Raw genomic sequence first — 20,858 nt, forward strand, 5'->3', positions numbered from 1 at the left:
ATCTACTACTAATGATCTCTAAATGACAAAAAGAACATTTGCTTTATTACGTTATTCATCTGTAGAATATCACCACAACATATTTCAGTTAAGACGAATCTACACTGATGATTTTTTGTGAGAGCACACAGCAGAAAATGACATTTTAATTATAGTTTTTGTTATGAACCTGCCATGATAATCACCACCAAAACCATTTCAGAGTTCTGCATCCCTTCCACTTCTATTTGATTTTTTTTAGTGCACAAGTTTTGTTGCTTTAAGGATAAGTTAGAGTATTAGATTTATCTGTTACGCCTTCTAAGACGTCCTGTGTACATCCTAAATGATAACATAAATTAAAGAAGTGAAAAGAACAGTATTGATTTTACTTACCAGGTGTTTCAGAGCACTGAGCAAGAGTTTTCGTCCTGACACCTTCTGAAAATCCCCAACTACCCACAGAGTTACAGGAGTCATCCCATCCTCATCTGAGGTAAAAGAGTAAAATCTTTATAGAATAATGTGTACAATACAAATAAGAGCCATTACTGCCATTACTGTAAACCATTCTAAACTCAGACTCTACTTTATATTCTTTAGCTTTCTAATCGTAAGTCTCCTGTTATCCCCAAGAGCAGTCTATTTTGGTTGTTTCTAGTGTCCTGTTCTTCCCTGTTCTTCAGCTGCAGCAGTCTGTTCTCTCTTCGAGTGTAAGGTGTAGCAGCTTCAACCATGTCTGACTCTTCTTCTTCACAAGTTGTTTTGCTCACAGAAGTGTCGCAGATTTTTTGTTTGTTTTGTTTTTGTACCACTAGGGACTGTTTTTCATTAAATCCCAGGAGAACAGCGGGTTTTTTGTTTTTTTCATTTTTAGATATTCCGATTTGGCACCAACTAAAGGCACTTAGATCCCATGTGTTTCTCATTCTAATGTTTGGTTAACATAACATTTTGGCCACGTTTGTGCGCTTTTATGTACTGAGGTGCAGCATTAATGGGATAGTATGCAGGTGCAGCTGATTAGTTAGCCACAGCAAGTATAATCACTTCACCAGTAGAGGACAAATTTATTTATGAAGAATTCAATCTCTCAATGTTGACCTAAATGTTTACACAGCTTTCAAAGACAGTGTCTTGTAAAAGGTCCTACTCTGTCTATACACTGATAATCACATGACATTGAGAGGGGAATGAAATGTAGTTATTATAGTGAATGTTTAGTTTGTGTCAGAGGTGAGAGAGACTAAGACATCTGTCACATATTATAGAAGAACCTTGCCACCTGTCATGGTTATATTCCCGCCCCGGCCAGTCAGCCAGTCCTTCAGAAAAGCAGGCAGTTGGCCCGACAGCTACTCCACAGAGAGAGAATGGCAATCAGCCTCCTCTGAAACACTGCAGCTAGACTCTGGGCCCGAGCAGCGAAATGCAGCTCTGATGATCATTTAGACTGCTGGCCAAAAGCCAGTCAGAAGACCCAGCAATGATTTTGCTGGAGGCACAGCCTGCCAGCCCTAATAAAACCCAGTTTCATATTTCCATACATCAGCAAAGCAGTGTGGGATTCAATTTGTTTATAACAAAAATGCTAATTTTACAGATACACCTTATATTAATGTAGAGTAGTTATTCCAGTTTATATAGCATTATGTTTCTAAATATGAGATTTCATCTGAAATAGTGTTTACTGGGAAAGCAAACCAAAAAGAAGTGACTTCTTACCACTATTTGTGAAGTACTTCATTCTCTTAGCAATCACTGCCGTTTTGTCTCTGGTGTCCACATAAGAAAACATATATGTGTCTTCCCAATCATCTGCAACTGCATATAAAGGAAAGTATAACATAAGAGGAATGTAAACAGTGGCATCCATATTTTATGGCATAGAACAAGGAGCACCTGGAGTGGCTGTGAGGTCAAGGTACTTTCGGTCACTGCTTAAAATAAGAGGGTTCATCCTGGGAACCACATTGGCCTGTTCCATTAGATAGTCTACCACATCTGAGCCTTCAGATAACTGGCCCTATAAGGTGAAGGACATAAAGTGTGTTAGTTACATAACTGACAGCATGAACAAATTGCCACCGGTGCAGTTCCCCAGTGCTTGAGTACTTCAGTTCACTCATGTCTGGGTTTTTCCTGACTCAAAGTGGGCCTTTGGGAAATGAATCATTATTGGTCCACATATAATTAAGGTAATGAGTACGCATTGCTTTACTTAACAGAAGTCTTATGAATTTCCCTCTCATTTCTTCCCATTTGAAAATTAAAACTGTATTTTGTCACTCAGTAAATTAATCTCCATTCAAAGAAAACTCTTTAAAAAGATGTTTTAATGACATTGCTGCTAATTTTGGTCAGATTTTCTTTCATATGCAGGACAAACCTGCCTATATATGAATGTAAAAATTTCACCTCTCATTACAACAACAAGACAAAAAAACCCCACATTGGTTTCATAGGCTGAATATGAAGAGTGAGTCTCGTTTCATGCATATGCATCATACCATAAAGACGGCTCTTTGAAAGGCAGTAGTGGTGTCCATTATGCGCTGAAGGATGACTGTTTCCAGCTCCTCTGGGTCCATCTCATCAGGGCTCAAAGGGACTCCATTAAATAAAGCCAAAGGCAGGGCACCTAAGCCACTCTTTTTGTAGAAGAGCGCACCATCCTACAGCCAACAAAAGTTAAAATCAGACCTGCTGCTCTTCATCAATCATACGTTATTACTTTTACTTTCAATTAACAAAAAAACATCTTACCTTCCTTTTATCATCATACTCTGAATCAACTCCTAGAATCCTTTCAGAATTGGCTTTTGGGAATTTTCTCTTTAGGTAAGCAGTGATTGTATCAGCAGAGAGCGTCTCCCCTACATCGACTTTGCTATACAGCTGCAAGAGAGTAGCAAGGAAGTTCAGACTTGACCATCACTCTCTTCGGATCCCTCTCAGTGTCAGTACTTTCCACCGCAATTTTAAAAAGCAGATAGCTGAGGAAAAATACCACTGACTCATCTATTTCAACAATGTCTCAAACTGTAGGATAACACAAGTAAAATATTATGCAACTGATTTCCTAGGCACGCAGAGATATGAGCTGGCAAGAAACACTTGCTAAAACAACAGAGATTTATATATGCGATATACTTACTGAGACCACAGACATCAGAGCCTGGGGTAAATCATACTCGTCTGCAATGTAATTCAGCAGTCGGTAAAATCCAACCCCTGCATCTGAGAAGCCATCAATCTCATCTTTGGTGTTGACAACAAACACAAATCCAATTCTGTACAAACGGGACAAAACAAGTATTCAATTTGCAGGTGAAATGAGAATCACTACCAGGTAAAGATTATGAATGCCAAGAGCGGACCATATAAACAGCTGTGGAGGAGTGAAAAATTGCAGCATCTACCTCAGGGGGATCTTATGCTTGTAGAAAAGCTCTGCTAGCTTCACGAGCTCACCACTTTCTTCCTGCAGTGGATCTAAGAACAGCACCTAACAGCAGAGGTATCGTTATCAACCCCTGGTCGTAAAGCTTTGCAAACAACTGTGTGCCAACCTGACTTACACATGAAGCAAACTTTAGAAAAAAACAAATCAAAAACCAACACATCAGCAAGTTGAACCCAGACAAACTAGAAAAACAGAGGCAGTGATTTCAATTTTTTATTTTGTCTGACAAATCCTAGGACATGTACAATTTAAATGTATAATAAAGACCTGTCTCAGCTCCATTTCCTTTATTACCCACACCACTGTTTTTTCTTTATTGCATTAATGCAGTGTAAACAAATAGGAAATGCAAAGTCCAGCTGACTAGTACTCAAACCATTTGTGAATTTACTGGCTTGTCTCTCACTTGGTACTTCACTTGTTCTGATAAACTCACCAGGTTAAAGAAATTGCGTCTGATCTGCCGGATGACTCCAGGAAAGGTGGCTCTGAGGAGCTCCTGTACACCAGTTGGCCAGCTTCGGTACATTAGGTCATTCTCAATGTCATTTATCCACTAAAATGTACAGGTACAGGGCGCAGAAGAGTTAGTGGGAAAATATTCACTAGTTAATAATAACAGTAATCCCAAAGGTGCAGCCAAAATATGAAAAATAACAGAGGGATTAAATATTTAATGCATGAACAGTTCAGACTTCCTCTCTGGTTGTCATATGTAAGAATTTAGAGACATTTCATTTAGGAATGTGGAATTTTATAGATATATACACTTGAAATTTGCCCAAGGACACAACGACCGAGACTGTCCAAGCCGGGGCTCGAACCGGCAACCTTCCGATTACAAGGCGAACTCCCAACTCTTGAGCCACGATTGCCCTATGTTCTATTTCACAATATTAAAGAAAGTGATCTAGAGCTGTGAAATTTATTGGGTTACTCCTTTTCCCACATTTAAATTCAGCTTAGTAGTTTTGTGTAATCTTGTTGAAAAACAAACAAATGGCACCAATCATGCAACACGTCCTCCTCAGCAGAGGAATTATATACATGCAAATAAAGCAAGTAGAATGCCAGTGAAGCTGGCTAGTTTTGATGTATATAAAATTACATGTATTACTGTTCTTAAGTTCTTCGATCAGAGAAAACTATTGGACCCTGTAGATGTTTTTTTTTAAATAATCAACCAGAATCAGATGCATAACGATCCATCTGGCAATAATACTGGTCTTTCTCTGTGTAACTATGAAGCCTCACCAGCAGACTATCAGCAGGGGAAATGCAAGTTGACAAATATTTTGGTTGAGGGTGGACAGGCTTAATATCGTCATATATTTCTGACATTTTTATAGTACTTAATGTAATAAAATTGCCAGAGGCATCAAATGAAAACTTGCAAGTTTTTAATTTAATAACATTTCTTGGCTAACTTCCAACTTAATAACTTCCAAATAAATGAGGTTCCTGGATAGCTTCAGATTGTTGCAATAGGCCGATGACTGCTCTACTAATTTCTTACTTTAGGATCCCTAAACAAGAACACGTGTGTTGATCTGGGAATATAGTCCTTTTAGACATCACTTACCATTATGGCTGGGTGTCTGATATCTAAGGCATAACTGTCATCCACAGCATTCACAGGTAATCTCAGCAGCTTATCTTGATGTTCTCCTTTTATGCCTAGATTATGTAGACCCTCTAAGACCTTGGCCTCTGACTTAAGTATGTCCAAGATGCTGAAAGTGCAAAATGATGTGTTAGTCTTTGATTCCATCTGTGTGTCAGTATATATGCATTGCACCAAATGCTTTACTTCTATCAGAGAGTGTCTTTTATTAATGCAATTTATTGTGTCCTTACTTTAAAACATATTATTTTGTTTATAACAAGTGACATTCACTACAAGTGGTAGTTATTATGCAATATTTCTATCAGGAAAAACATGAAAAATATAGCCCCAGCCAGATACATTAAACCAGATATTCATTCATTGATGAATATCTGGTTGATATAATCATATATTATATCTGTGGTATTGAAAGCAATATTCAATATACCATGATGGAAAATGTTTTCTTTGTCCACAAAATATAAGTCAGAGAAGCCCTGGACTTTTATCTTGCTAACACCATTAAAAAAGTAATTCAGCCAGAGCCAAGGAGACGACCAGCTAAAAGAAGAAGACAGCACTCTTTGTGAGTGAGAAGGATGGGTTATTCTGTCCAAGAGGAAAAAAAGGTGAAGCTGGCATTCATGTATCCATATTGTGGAAAATGACAATTCAAACCACATCAAATATTAGGATTTAATACATATTGAAAACTTAAAATTACTACAGCAAGTCATGATCGTATTGCACAAAGATCACCCTAGGTCTGGCGCTTCCAGGGGGGAGCACAGGCATATGACTGTACCTTCCTGCTGTGTTCCTACCTGAAGGGATTGTGAATGTCCAGATCAATGTGCAGCCCGTTGATGAAGAGCTCACCGTCTCCTGGGTGAACACCAATGGTCTCACTGAGGTGCTGAAAGAACAAGCTCAAAGTGTTAGTTGAATCCCAAAAGCCCTAAATGATTGATTCTAACATTAATGTCTGATCTTTTCACATGAAACGATGTGCACTGAGACTACAGAAACAAGTAAGGGTAGTAAGAGAGTAGGAGAAAAGCAAAAATAAAATGTCAAATTTATTGTGAAATTTATATGACACAGAGATTAGAAACTGATTCTCTAAAATAGAATGTGTGCAATGGCAACAGATATTATCAAAGACAGCAACTACGCTATGATATCGCACCTTTTGGTTCTCCTCAATTTCTTTTCTCATTTCCTGCTTTACAGCCACTCTTGTCAGTGATCTGTGGGAACAGTAAAACATGTACAGTCACCATCAGCTTTTACCGCATCCCCAGCCGGCAGTAAAATGCCAGTTTTAATTTCCAAAAACCTGTGGGTCCTCAAGATGGTGCGTTTGCAGTCAATTCCCTGTAAACACCCGACTCTTACTCAGCACTTTTTGAAGTTATTACAAGCTGCCGGTACCAAAATAAGCAAACATCTTTTAAAAAAGCTGATTAGATCCCTGTACAACAAATTATCTACATTCATTGCAGGGTTACAAATTGTCACAGAAAGGAGTAATAATGCTCAAATAAATGGGGCTATAAAAGGTATACTTTATGTGCACTTTAAGAACAGCATTTGTTTGGCCAAGATTCATACAGGGCAGGGCTTTGACAGGAACCATTGAGCAAGAAAAAAAATAAAATAGGATGAATTTTCTTACCTGGCTTTGCTTGGAAAGTTCTGACTGAGATCTCGCAAGAGCTTTAAAGCATCAAACTTTGGTGCAGACATGATTCTAGAAGCTGCCTGGAAACTCAAATCTACATAGATCGAACAAAAGAAATGATCAACATTTATACATCTATGAATGCAAAGGTAAAGTCAAAGGTGGCTATTAGCTTTTCAAGCTCTATTTTCTTTTAAATACATAACACTAGAAGGGGCACCTGCACAACTTAAGTGTATTTCCTATGCAGATGACGCAATAATCTACACAGCTGCATTCTCTTCTCTGCCACAGGCTCCAGACGACCCTTCAAGAACTGCAAGCCTCATTGTAACATTTGGCTAAAATTGTTACGAAAACTCACTGAATACTCAGTGTATGCAGACCGTTAAGGGGCATTTAAAAAGAAAGAGCACGGCAGCAATGTAGCAGCAAACGAATGCCTATTAAATTTAGCGATGGCAGCTGTGTAGCACAATGTATATTTTCGGTGGTTACACCTTTAGCACTCATTCTCTGCAGAGCTGCATTAAATACAGGAAGGTAGTGAGCTTTTATTTTAAGAGTGTGTCTTCAGCTTATAGATCAGCACAGTGTTGTGAAAACTCACATTGTTCAGTGAGATTGTGCACCATGGGCTGTTGCACATTTACAGAATACAGTTAACTGTCAGGACCATCAAAATAAAAATGGTAGGCACTCGGACATCCACTCAGAGCCTCATGCTCACCGTCTGATGACAAAACTCACATCCCTCAGACCCATACAATATCAACCCTGTAAGTTTCCAAAGCAGAGCTCCACTCACAAATGCACCATTTTCACACTGCTTTCATTGTAGCTGCTGTTTATAGTGCAATGTGACAACATCCACGCCATGAGCAGTTCCACATATGTTGTGGACTTATTGCAGCCAAGCAATTGCCACCTACCAATGAGTACTTTATAATCAGATTTCTTGGCCCTTATTAAGTTTAATGTGACATTAGCAGCGGTACATATTTTTACGCAGAAATAATGTTAAACTCCCTCTCTCCCCTTATGATATTGCTTCTGTAGATCACTGCTCTACAGGGTACCCAAGATTTGTTCAGAACTTGGTAGAACAGCCTTCTTTGATTTTATGACCGGGTCACGAAGTAACCTTCAAAACACACTAAGGCTCAATAATTTTCTCTCCCTGGGGGAACTTGAAAAGCTGATTTTAAAAAAAAAACTGCAAGTAAAAAGCTGGATTTTACTCCATGTATCTGCAGTCCTTTCCTTGTTTTAATGTGTCCCAGGTTGGCTTTTTTGTGATTTTACAATTTTTGTAACCTTGCAATGCTGTGCTTTCTTGGCCAAGACTCCCTTGAAAAACTGTTTTTAATCACAATGTATGATTACTTCCTGGGTAAATAAATATTACATTAAAAAATAAAAAGTAAAATAAACCTCACCTGCACTTCATCAGTAATAAAACATACACAGTGAAGGCCTCACCTTTGATCCTCTTTTCAGTTTCAATAAATCTAAGCTTTTTCTTAGTGCATGATAATAGCAAATGCAGACAGACATTGAAAAATATCCTCAAACTGTTGTCAACAGCACTGAAAGGAAAAAAAACTGATACCTTGCATTTCCCACACTTTGAGAGGGGCCATGTCATTGGTACTCTCAAGAAGATGTTTGCGAAGCTCAACAAGATGCTCCTGGAGTTCAGGATGAGATTTCCTTAAGAGAGATAAAAGAAAAACAGAAAGACACGATACAAGGTGAAGATTTCTTTTTGACTCCTAATCAAGTGGTGTCAAATACACAGTGACAGAAACAACAGAAAAATAAACGATTAAAACATCTTTAGGACTGATAATATATTACTTACTTTAATGTCCCAAAAAAGAATCCTTGGACTTCATCATTATCATCATCCTCCACATTTATAACCGTCTTTGAATCTATAAAGCAAGAGATTCGTGTTTACTTGCCTGAGAAACAGAGTTCAACACACAATGCTGGATAAATCACTAACTGACCTTTTACTTCAGTGTCATCCACAGCTTTGTATTCTGTGCTTTTGATAGCCAACTCAACACCATACCCAGATAAAAGCATCTTTTGAGGCTTTGGATTCTGTATCAAATAAAAGCAAAGCAATGTAAAACAGTGCAGAGTTGAATCTGAATTAGAGCTCTATACAGAAGATACTTTCTGCCTATATGTACCCACTATACTCTATGTGAACAAAACTACATTCAAACACATTTGAAGTAGAATGCATCATACTGGGTGAGTTTTGGCTTGAGACTGTCGCTGGATGCCATCTTTGTAATAATTTTTTTCCCCTGGTCAACTATAACTGGAGTTATGAAGTGGAAAATGTCTCGAAGCAACAACGGTTTAGCCACAACAGAACACGCTGACACTAGTGACACGCTGACTAGTGCTGACACATTATAAACTTCCTATAGAAGTGAGAGATAATGACAGCACAAAGATCACCCTGGCTTTACAGCCAGAATCGATGTAAAGTACGTCTCCTAATTACATTTGTTTTTGTTCAGTTTGTTTCAGCATGGCACATCTTTAAGCCCATATCTAGGTGCCCACATACCTGTGGCAAAACATGTTGCCTTTTTATAGATTTTTCAAGACTACAGTCAGTGAAAGTTATAGACTATGAAACAGTTTACCTGTGGGAACAAAAAGCACACAAACTGACACGTATAGCAGCAGATACACTGACATTCAACCTTGACACCTGTGTCACCCAGACACTGCTTCAATCTTTCACAAGCGTAACGAGGAAGCTTCCACACCTACACACCGCTTTTCTTCAAGAAAAGCACATTTCCTACTTTCAAAGGCATCTGTTTGTCAGTTAGTTTTTAGAAATCTGTTAATTCTACCTCTGAACATTGGTCAGTCATACGTGTTGTTCAGCAGTGTCCATTTGATCAGGAAAAACTATGAGGAACAACATTTTTTTTCATGACAGAAAATATAAGTAATGGATAAAAAGACTGTTTACAGTAAAGTGTTAACTTTTTCTGGCCATCTTTCATCATGAAATTTGGCTTGTTTTTTTGGGGTTCTTTTTGCAAAATCCTGCTAGGAGTCAAACTTCAGTGAAAACATAACCTCTGTGACAGAGTTAATTTAAAAAGGAGGATAGACAAAACAGCAGCGACAAACAACAAACATGCAGTCGGCACTCTAGCTTAAATTTTTTTAAAAAGCTAATCGAATGCTACTAATGGAACAACTGCTAACACATCTAGGAAGATTTGAAGCCAGTGTTCCATTTTCTTTTGAATCAGATATCTTTCCTGTATGACTTATCACCTAATGAAGTAGCCCTCCAACATGTTCACCAAATAAATACGCTTTGACAAATGACACTGATGTTGAACAATTTAGCGTCTTTTTTCTAAGCTCAGATGGAAAACAGGATTTATGTGAACAACAACAAGTGAATCTGGGTTTTTTTTATTTTTTTTATGGCATTGCTCCTCTTTAGTGGACAAAACACATTGCTGTGATATTGCTCATGTTAATCAAGGAGAAACCTCTGAGGCAAAGACAAAATTTCTAAGATCTCCAGTTCCTCGAGTGACTAATTCAGGCTGTCTACAAAAGCAAGCATCCCCATAAATTCCCATGTTATAATTTCCAACTTTATAGCATTAAAAAGCTTATTCAGGTGTTGCAGTAGTTATCACTTTTGCTTCACAGCAACAACGTCCTGGCTTTGAATCCAGTAACTGACTAGGGGCCTTTCTGAGTGGAGTTTCCCCCCATACTTGTGTGGGTTCTTTTCAGGTACTCCAACTTCCACCTGCAGTCCAATGACATGCATGTGTTAGGTTAATAATGGCAGTTCTAAATTGGCTGTAGTTGTGAATGTGAGTGAATAGTTGTCTGTTTCTCTGTCTTAGCCAGGGCGTTCACTGCCTTTCACTCCATGATAGCTTGAATAGGCTCCAGCCTTCCAAGACCCTGAACTGGATAAGCTCAGCAGCATGGATAGATGGATTAATTTACAGTCTGATAAAAACAAAATGGTTTATGACTCTATGGATACCTTCCCACTTTATAAAAACTCTGATGAAGGAGATTTTTTATAACTCATCCACCTAGATGCTAGAGTTAGGAGTGTGTCTAGACATAAGCAGCTGGAGCTGATGGGTGTCTTTAGGCCTCACCTCCAGTACTTCCAGTTATTAGACTTTTTTTACTGTGTGTGGAGATGGTGTATAATGAATTCTCAGGCTTATGTTAATTGCTTGCTGTGTGGTACAGACCATCCAAGAGGTTTGTGCTTCAGTTTTGGAAAGTGAAATTCTATTATTGTACTAATCTGTTACCTGCCACAATAATGTGTGTATCTGTGTATTGCACCCACACAGTTTGCCAGCACGGAATCCAGCTTGCCTACCAAACTATCAAGCATTCGCTGACAACTTAGCACCTTACCCTTTCACCTGAATAAGTTAGCTTCTGGATCCAAAAAACCCACATTACAGCAGCTAAAACAAACTTCAAAACACAGAATTCAAAACTATTCAGTGGCTGCTGTGGGTACTTCTATTTCTTTATGCTGTCTTTGATGCTAAAAGTGTAAAGTGTAAAGTGTGCATGTTAGTCCCCATAGGGAAATAGTTCCTCTGCATTTAACCCATTCACCCAGTGAAGCAGCTAATTCTAAGTAAGCAGGATGAACTATGTTTGAGCGATAGCAGTGCTGTTCAAACACAGTTTCCTTAAAGAGATTTACTAAAGAGAAGTTTCCTGTTGTATCACTGATTAGCAGTAATCAGTAATCATGAGAAAAAAAATATACACAAAGATGGCATCAATGTTTTATTTTAATTTCACTGCTGGAAATGAATCTAATTTACTTCTTTTTAAACACAATAATTAAACAAAAAGAAGTCTGTTAAAATTAATTCTACCAAAACAGCAGAGAGCAAAAGTCAAACTTTATTCGTCACTGTTGCTCTGATAACACTAGTTCATCAGTAATTTCAAAGTTCATTTAGAATTTTGTTTTTATTCTCTACAATTAACCACGTCTACAAAAATATTTATATATATTAATAATAATTAATAAGTGGAATGTAAGTGAGAGTTAAGGCAAAGCAGTGGGGGGAGGAGGGTATATTTCTACTCACCGCTACAAAATGACGCAGCACATATGTAAGTGTGCCCTTTTCAGCTTTCTCTGACAGTGCCTTGTGAAAAGAGGTGAACTTCTTTGTTCCAATCTCTGCATACAAGATCACAACTGGCACATCTGTTATATTGACCCCTGGATATGTGTGATCGTTCTTGTATAAATATGGTTTTGGCCTGTGAACATTTGGAAAATGTGGTTAAAGATATCCCAGAGCTAAACATTGATAGGTGAAAGCATCAAATATTAAAAACACAATTTTAAAAAGTTTCAAATAACTACATGCATAAATTCAAACTTCCATGTTACCTGCCTGCAGCTGCCTTAAGGAGCTTCTTGATGTCCTTGGTGCTGCAGCTGTGTTGCCCATGGATGGAGACAAAGGCTGGGCAAGCCTCAGGCGGAGGCTCATCTTTGGCTATCTGTTATGAACAGAAGGAAGAAAAAGAATGTTTGGTAAAGTAATGGCTACAACATAACCTTACTAAAGCCAGGGTTTGCTGGTTTGGTCCCCACCTGAATTACTCGTTTTAAAATACATGTGATTATAACACGACCACTTCTCTACTTTTGAGGTTAGGCATAAAAGTTTTATTTTGATAAAAGTGTTTAGTTAGGGTTGGATCAGTTGAGCCCTTAGTTACGCTGTTCAGGTTGCTGGGAGATATCTTATGATGCGCTGAGCTTGTCTTTTCCAGTCTCCTCTGTTTTTAAACCCCCTCATTTCCCACTTCTGAAATTCATACAGAGAATGTTCTTCTACTTTTTCTTTTCATTTTTGTGTTGTTTTGTTTGTTTTTCATCATACTTTCTGTGACCCCCCAGTGGAGGGCTGCCACGCCGTGAGCTTGGCTCTCCCAGGGTGGGAACAGTTCTTCCTCCGCAACACTGCTAGGTGCTTGCCTGTAGAGGATTGCCTGGATTGCCTTGAAATGACTGAGTTTTAAACTGGATCTGTACAAATTAAACTGAACTGAGCTGAAAATATTACTTTATAACACTTTGATCAGAACATACCTGCTGGGATGCATGAACAGCTGGTGAATAGGAGCGCAGGGCAAGAGCAAATTTGAGAAGATTAACTTGAAGATCTGTGAGGAACTGTCCGGCTTTCTTAATGATCAAGTTGTAGTACGAGCGCACTGACTCTGTAGAATAAACAGTGGTGGGACAAAAACTCAAAACTCAGTTCAATGAGTTACACCTCTTCATATAAAAGTAATAGTTTAATGTAAAAATAGACATACCTCCGTGCTTGTATACAGTAAGTTCTTTTACAGTGTCGACAAACTGCCAGAATTTCTCATTCCCATCTTCTCCAATAAATTCGCTGCACATGAAAATACGTAAGTATAATAAGCAAACATTATTTTGCTCCTCAGCAGTTAAAACTACAGACCACCAAAATCATTAATTTCTGGAAGTAACTGTGCACATATCCACTGTAACTCATCATTAAACAAGATAAAGGATCAAGTTTTTTACTACGGCTATTTAAACACACAATCCAATTATATACGAAGATTTCTACAAGGTTACCAAAGAGATTGGTAAAACTAACACTGATGATAAAATCATCACAGACTATTTTGAAACAGGAGAGGCCACAAAGAAGGATGCAACAGAGAAGACAGACATTCCAGCTTTAAGCGTATCAACTTTACCAGAAGTACACCAACAGGGATACAGCGAAGTTATATTTTAAGGTGATTTAAAAAAGTTAAAGGCAGTAAAATTACATTAAATCAATAAATAACCAGTATAAAAATCTGAATAACCTTCCAAGAGTAATAAAGCAGAACGTTTTTGTGGTGATTTTTTACATAAGTGTCCTTCAGAAATCATAATAAGGCAACTCATAACATAAACAAAGTGATGTTTATATTTGGTCCCCATGAAAACAGCCTTGCTTGGTGACACTTGTGATTTAATTTGAAAGATAAATGGTTCTGTGCTGAATAATAAATAATAATATAAATGTGAGAATTAAGGTTTTCTAAATGTTCCAGCACTGTTTTCTACTGTGATAAACACAGTGAAATAACTTCTGTCTATTACTTAAAGTCTATTGTAAATGGACAGAATGCACTTTTTAAATTGTTAGGTCTGTGATGGGATTAATCATTCTGGATGATGGCTGTCAATATAACGAGACTGATTTTTCCACAAATGATATTCTGTTTTAGTTTAGCTACAATGTAACACAAGAAAGTCTTTCAAAAAAGCTAAATGATGGTAAACTACAATGTATTTATGACCATGAGCACAGTTACCGTGGAGAACATTGAGGCTGTGACCTTTATCTGGTAATACAATATACTATTATAAATCCTTAATTGCAGTGATATTAAACAAACCAAAAACAAACCCAAAAAAAAGAAGTAGGAAAGGGAGAATAGAGTTTCCTAGTAATATTCGTGGAACTTTCAGCCCAAGGTTAGCTGAATCACCAAAGTTAGAGCTATTATCCATCAGTCTGCAAGGAAAGATTTGGTGAAGGTTTTGGTTACGAAAACATCAGTGTTGATGTAAGAAGTGAAAGAATTAGTATTGGATAAATAAATAAATGCATTAATGAATAGCAATCAGTAACTACTTTAATACTAAATAAATAATTTCAGTTTGCTTTCAGGTGAATGCAGTGCAAAAATAGAAATCATTCAATATTTCTAGTCTCTGGTCCTGACCTGTCTCTGGGAAGTGTAATGAGATTTTATTTTCTGTTTAGGACATTTAAAGATTAAAATACAAACCGCGGATTAATAAAAGATCAAAGCAGTGCATTTAGGAGGAGGGGCACCTGGCTGTGCCCCGTTTTATTGCACATATGCATTTCCAAGAAAAGTACTGTACCTCGTCTCCAGGAGGAAAGGCGTCATGCTCCACTTGGCTTTAAGACTGGCAGTGACGCCTTTGGGGGCTGATATTACGTGATTTATGTTCAGCACCAGTAGCGACAGCACAATAACGCTCCTCATTGTCGCGATGGAACATGAACCTATAGCAGTGGTAGAGAGCAAAAAGGTACGCCGTCAGTTCAGCTTTTGAGAGGTGCCATTGAGTGCCACGTAGTTACTCTGAGTTATTATCTCAACCTCAAAGCCAACACACACGCACACATACTCGTCTGAAGAAGAAAAAAACAGCTCGCAAGATTATGGGAGATGCTAGAAACATGAGAGGTCCTCGTTAACCAAGGAGAGTAATAATAAAATAACGTCTCCTCATAAGGGTCAGGCAAAGGAGTGAACTTAACTTAGCTGCAGACTACAAGTCAGCTGCCGTGACATGAACTAAAACATCCCAGCAGCGTGTTTTGACTAACGGAGACCACGAGCATGGGTTGCCACAAACACGTAACAGTGGACAGACTATTATTTAGCTACAGTGTTGCCAATAACATCGAGCTCACCCAGTCAGTGATGCTAGTGGTTTCCATACAAAGCAAAGGGCTTCATTCAGCTGGATATTTTGGGCAGCTAACAGCCTGTACGGCTAGCCTGTTACCGGGGTTGCGGGGTGTCGAGGTGTCTCGCGCGGACCGTTATTCCTACCCGAAAGAACCGGAAACCGGAAAACAAAACGTGGCCTTTAATTATTTTAAAACACCGTTTTTTATATTGTTTATACAGACCAGGCGAGAAAGATCGTTGTATAATTAAATTAAATTAGATGATAATGTGGCAAATTATTCTGGCACATTGGCAGACAGCTAAAGAGACAGACGCTGAAGCTCAAGCACTAGAGCATGTTGTAGCAACACTAGTAGTGAGTGATGCGTGCGCGCGCGCGCGCGTGTGTGAGTGTGTATTTGTTGAATCTCCAGTGTGAATCTCCAGACACTTCCTGTAGGCTGTGGAAAGGAAAAATCCAAAACAGTGAATCCAAAAATTAACCGAAGTTGTTACATTACGTTTAGAATAACTTAGTTTTTGTAGCCTTCATGATGATAGTGATGATAATAATAATAATCATTATAATAATAATGTTATAGATTATTTGAACTACTTTAAAGCTATATCAGTTATCCATTCATTCCTTTTTTAGTTTTTATTAGATTTCCCTAAAGATCAGTAAAGATTGTTATGTATGATTTGTTTTTGTTTTTGTTTTTTTGTTTGGGGGGGGGGGGGGGTTGTTTGTTTTTTTGTTTTGTTTTGTTTTTTTGTTTTTGTGTGACCCTACTTTGCAAATGTACCCGCAGAGAGACATTGTTGCCCGCGGAGAGACATTGTTGTTTTCACATGCTTGTCTTGTCTTCACATGACCGGTAAAGTATTATGTCCAAAATGTGCAGACTATTGTGTGGGGAAGCAGACTATTACTTTAAACTCAATTTCGACATCACTTTAAAGGTGCATTTAAGCCTTTCTAAATGTAATAGCCATCCAAACGACACTATAAGGGCAGTTAGCCAATATAGTGACACAAAAATAATAGGGTTACATGACTGAGCTGCAGATAATGGGACAATAACAGGGTGCGCAAAGGAAATGATAGATAGATAGATAGATAGATAGATAGATAGATAGATAGATAGATAGATAGATAGATAGATAGATAGATAGATAGATAGATAGATAGATAGATAGATAGATAGATAGATAGATAGATAGATAGATAGATAGGTTGGAAGGTCTTTGTATTTAAATGTGAATAAATCTCAGTATTGTCTCCGTTCAATATCCGTGTGGGCTTCTGGCTTCGCACTGTGTTAAACAAGATTATGGGATGGACGGGATGGACGGGATGGGATGAGGAGCTTTCCCAGCCCAACCGCGACGAGAGCATAACGCCTATTTGTCGGCTCGGATGCAGCAGCATCCTCTCAAACGCACTGCTTCACTACAGTCAGTTCTGTCTCAACCCGTAAAGGATGCCGTACCCTGCCGGAGCATTCATGCAGCCCAACAAGAAGCCGTGCGACATTTCTGCAGAAATAAGTATGAAGATGCACTGAACCACACTGTGATTTACACTGCATGGGACCAGCACTAGAAAGAAAGAGGGAGTCAAACTAAAAACTCTCTCATCCGACTGCTTCGTTTTCAACTTGATACCGAGGCATGGGAGTCGTCGGCTTGGATGCAGCTCCACACCGGCTTCAGAAGTTGGACAGGCAGAGATTTAATTGCCATGACTCTTGAATACGGACAGGACTTCCAACGCAGTGCAGACGGCGTGCAGTATTTTAGAGTCCTTAAGGTGGACTTCTCATTTTGTCTGAGTGTCTTTGGAGAGTGTTATCTGATCAACGTGTTGCATTTAAAATATAGGCATCTTTAATCTGTCTGAGGCATGGAGGAACATTGATCTCCGAAGTGTCCACGGGTGCTCCTTATTATTCACAGTAACGGAATGAAGACACTATCTTGATATGATGGATGATAGATCCAGTAAGCTCATTTTAGTTCCTATTTTAGCTGTCCTTTTTGTTATGATAGGTTATCAGTACATATGTCCCGCTGGCAGTAATTCATGCCACTTTAAGACTGAGGAGAAATTTAGAGGGGTGAGTCTACTTTCAACCCCTTATCAGGACAGCGATGATTTCTACAGAGATCAAGACCTGGAGGATGACAGCCCTCCGAAACTATCGTCGAAATTCAACTTCACTGAAAGAGACCTTGACAGACACGTGGAGTTCAACATCAAAGGGGACGACGTGATAGTGTTTTTGCACATCCAGAAGACCGGGGGGACGACTTTCGGGAGGCACTTGGTGAGGAATATTCGCTTGGAGCAGCCGTGCGACTGCAAGCCAGGGCAGAAGAAATGCACGTGCCACCGACCGGGGAAAGAAGAGTCCTGGCTCTTCTCCCGGTTCTCTACGGGCTGGAGCTGCGGACTGCATGCAGACTGGACCGAGCTTACGAACTGTGTCCCTGTCATTATGGATAAGAAGGAGGCCCGGAGGAATAAAAGGTAACGCGTGAGAGTCTCTTACAGAAATGCACCCAGTCCCCACAACCCTGGGGGATGCAAAACAATAATGCCCAATTAAACCATGTGACCATAAAACCCTTAATGAATTCAAAATGTAAGTTTAGCCTTTAAGGAAAATGCACTGCCTCTCTTGAGTGGAGAAGTAAGCGGGGATGGAATGGGCACAGGATGGGATGGGTAGGTCTACTCATTGCTATTTCCCTGGAGGGCTTATACAGTTGTCACATTAGGTACAGTATAGTGTACATGAACTTTTTAGGCATCCCCTGTAAGAGGTGAGACTGGAGATAGCTTCTGTAGCTCACTGTAACAACATTCATATACTGTTTTTAAACCTCTAAAATATAAATCTACTGCAAACAGTTAACAGTTAATTGTGCTTAATTGTGCTTAACACCTATCCAAATAACTACTAATATAACTGCTAATATAATTCAAATAAATCTCCAGTGATACAACCTCCTGAAAATGAACACAGAATTCTATAAAAGCCACTCTGAATCATTCTTTGCCCAACTTTTGTCCTTGAGGTGTTGATGAAGTTGTAAAAAGCTCATGCTCGAGTGCAACTCCTACATCAGGAGCTACTCACAATTCTCTGTGCACCCTTGGCCTTTATGTCTTGCGTTGATGAGTCCCTCTGAGGTGTTTTTTTTTTCTTTGTTGTTGTTGTTGGCACGCAAAAGCAGTGCGCCACTCCCGTACCACATGAAGTCTCCTCATTTGAAGCCATCTTTACTTCATGACTGAGTTCAAATTTTTCCAGGATGTTTGTTTATTTGTTTGTTTGTTTGTTTGGTTCTGTGATGTCACCTCACAGGAAATGCGGAGAAGACCTGCTTCATTCAAAACCCATTATCCGTCAGCGTGTTGTGTGGTAATTACAGTTAAAAAGACATTTGCAAATGCTTCTACTAATGTACAGTCTTGTACAATTACTAAAAGTGGGTGTACTGCAATGAAGCATCCAGTGGATGAGCAATGCGTGTTTGAGTGTTTTCGCTTAGCAAAGTGGATATGTGTATATTTCCGTGCAGCTTCCAGAGTCACTGATTCTTTTAAAAAACTGCAGTAGAAGATACTCGTGCAAGTACTACAAACCGAAGGTGTACTGGCCAAATGTCTTGTTACATTTTTTATTTTTTTAAACTGCAGATAATTTCCTTTTCTGGTTCATATATATATATATATATATATATATATATATATATATATATATATATATATATATATATATATATATATATATATATATATATATATTACACTGAAGTACTTGAGCGCATGATTTATTTCTGCTGTGCCAAGTGTTTTCTTTACTCAGGGAAGTGCTCACTAGATGCGACAGCTCTTCATTTCACAGCTGCAGCATCCATTCTGCTCTTACAGTCCTCTCATGCCTTGTTCCTCAGTGCGCTCCCGCAGCATCTATTCTGAGATTATTCTGCCACGACGACCGAGACTGTTGGCAGACACATTATGTTAGACCACCTCACTAACCAGCCACTGCATAAGGCACATTTATGTGCCATTTGAAAGAGATGACTAACAGCGTTATGCAAATTTTATCCTCATAATTAATTTGTGTATGAGAAATGCCTTAAATTATAATATCATAAATGGTATAAGGTCAAAGTAAAAAAAAAAATCACCCTTGCCCAGCAAAACATGCCATTTGTAATAAAGAAAATACTATAATCCACTTAGAAAAATGTTTAGTCCACCTAAGGGCACGCCGGAGGAATGCCAATACTATATCACTGCCAAATTCTGATGGTACGGCCTTGTTTTGTGATGGGAGCCTCTGAGATTGAGTGGCTGTCTGAGATTGAGTCCTGAGTATACGACTTGCCGGCTCCTGAGGTGGCAGTAAGGGGAGGCCGGGGAAGGAGGGCTGTGATGCCACTGCCTGCGTGGCATGGTGTGGCCTTTTCAGCCAGGCGGTGCGTGCTGCATGGCGAGCCAGCCGTACGGCCCAGGAAAGGTCAGGCGTGTCAGACTGGATCAGCGTGTCCTGCGGTGTAGCTCCTCTGGAGAGTGCTGTCAGTCAGGGGAGAAGCGGAGCAGGCAGGCGGCCTCTCTTCAGGGACTTTTTGGAGAAACATACTTCTAAGTGCTGTCCTCTTAAGTTGCTTTGTGGAGAGCATCACAGTATTACCTTGTCTGCTGCATGAATTTGGCTGGCTGAGCAGGTTGTTTTTCCTCTCAGGCGATTTCAGAGTTCTCTGCTGAGGACTGCTGTTGGAATTATTTCTGATTGGTACATGTTCATTATCTAACTCTCCAGTCAGGAGTAACTCATGCAGATGTATTCAGTGTGACACTGGGCCGCAAAACAAGGTGCTGATTTTGAAAATGTATTTAATGCTAATGCGCCAAGAACTGACTGAGTAAATGATGTCTTCAGAAGCCTGTGTAATAAAAGGTTAGTATTAGAGAAATATCTGATGTTCTTCTCTACTGAAATTGAAGCGAGCTCAGTGTGATATTCTACCACCAGGTGCAGCTGAACATCTGTCACAGAGATAAATAAACAACAGCAGAACTTTATTGTTGGTCTGAGGCAAATAAACTTGATTATAAAACTCTCAAATGAATCAGCGTGTCAGTCAGTAAATGTATGTAACAATAATCTGATTTGTTCTGTGTATGAGAAGATAACCGTAAAATGAAAAAAAAAATCCTATAATAAAATGACTTAATTTGATGTTTACGATGTTAATGCTAAGCACTTGCCATAGTTTGCAGAGTGTATCCACTCTGAGTGAATCCACATAATCTCTAAGATCTCTCAACCAAAACCCGGATCATGCATTATCTTTCAAACCAACACTAAAAGACTTGCACTGAAAAGTTTATCAGCTATTTAAAATGTGGGGGTGGGATCTTGTCATTTTCCCCTCACATTCTTCTTTATATCATTAATTTTTCACAGCACCACCACAACAGCAAATATAAAAGCCTATACTTCATTAGTGTTTGACACGCACTCGAGCGCTGACGTGATAAAACAGATGTTCTG

General features: G+C 38.9%; 2 protein-coding genes across 11 annotated transcripts in view; one reads left to right on the forward strand and one right to left on the reverse strand.

Moving 5' to 3' along the window:
• The window catches only part of uggt2 (UDP-glucose glycoprotein glucosyltransferase 2), a 43,975-nt gene extending 28,377 nt beyond the window's left edge, over positions 1 to 15,598 (reverse strand). For 4 of the 10 annotated variants that reach the window (XM_085433907.1, XM_085433910.1, XM_085433909.1 and 1 more), the window contains exons 1-21: positions 15,303 to 15,593; positions 14,744 to 14,888; positions 13,138 to 13,220; positions 12,908 to 13,038; positions 12,200 to 12,312; positions 11,889 to 12,066; positions 8,751 to 8,847; positions 8,600 to 8,672; positions 8,348 to 8,448; positions 6,730 to 6,829; positions 6,241 to 6,301; positions 5,876 to 5,967; positions 5,028 to 5,178; positions 3,882 to 4,001; positions 3,402 to 3,487; positions 3,137 to 3,272; positions 2,746 to 2,877; positions 2,490 to 2,654; positions 1,882 to 2,005; positions 1,705 to 1,803; positions 376 to 470 (exon numbers count right to left, since the gene is read on the reverse strand). In XM_085433907.1, coding sequence (XP_085290033.1) covers positions 376 to 470; positions 1,705 to 1,803; positions 1,882 to 2,005; positions 2,490 to 2,654; positions 2,746 to 2,877; positions 3,137 to 3,272; positions 3,402 to 3,487; positions 3,882 to 4,001; positions 5,028 to 5,178; positions 5,876 to 5,967; positions 6,241 to 6,301; positions 6,730 to 6,829; positions 8,348 to 8,448; positions 8,600 to 8,672; positions 8,751 to 8,847; positions 11,889 to 12,066; positions 12,200 to 12,312; positions 12,908 to 13,038; positions 13,138 to 13,220; positions 14,744 to 14,868 — 2,262 coding nt within the window. In that variant the 5' untranslated portion in view covers positions 14,869 to 14,888; positions 15,303 to 15,593. Of the gene's footprint in view, positions 1 to 375; positions 471 to 1,704; positions 1,804 to 1,881; positions 2,006 to 2,489; positions 2,655 to 2,745; positions 2,878 to 3,136; positions 3,273 to 3,401; positions 3,488 to 3,881; positions 4,002 to 5,027; positions 5,179 to 5,875; positions 5,968 to 6,240; positions 6,302 to 6,729; positions 6,830 to 8,347; positions 8,449 to 8,599; positions 8,673 to 8,750; positions 8,848 to 11,888; positions 12,067 to 12,199; positions 12,313 to 12,907; positions 13,039 to 13,137; positions 13,221 to 14,743; positions 14,889 to 15,302 lie in introns of all 10 variants that reach the window. The other 6 variants (XM_085433911.1, XM_085433908.1, XM_085433906.1 and 3 more) reach the window with 3 other exon arrangements.
• Positions 15,599 to 16,705: 1,107 nt separating this feature from the next.
• Positions 16,706 to 20,858, forward strand: part of hs6st3b (heparan sulfate 6-O-sulfotransferase 3b) — a 91,923-nt gene continuing 87,770 nt past the window's right edge. The window contains exon 1 of the mRNA XM_085433915.1: positions 16,706 to 17,815. Coding sequence (XP_085290041.1) covers positions 17,268 to 17,815 — 548 coding nt within the window. The 5' untranslated portion in view covers positions 16,706 to 17,267. The remainder of the gene's footprint in view (positions 17,816 to 20,858) is intronic.

The sequence above is a fragment of the Copadichromis virginalis genome, linkage group LG16 (genome assembly GCF_057382275.1).
Source record: "Copadichromis virginalis isolate Kocher_CV1m ecotype Utaka linkage group LG16, C_Virginalis_male_GT1.1, whole genome shotgun sequence".
NCBI lineage: Eukaryota > Metazoa > Chordata > Actinopteri > Cichliformes > Cichlidae > Copadichromis > Copadichromis virginalis.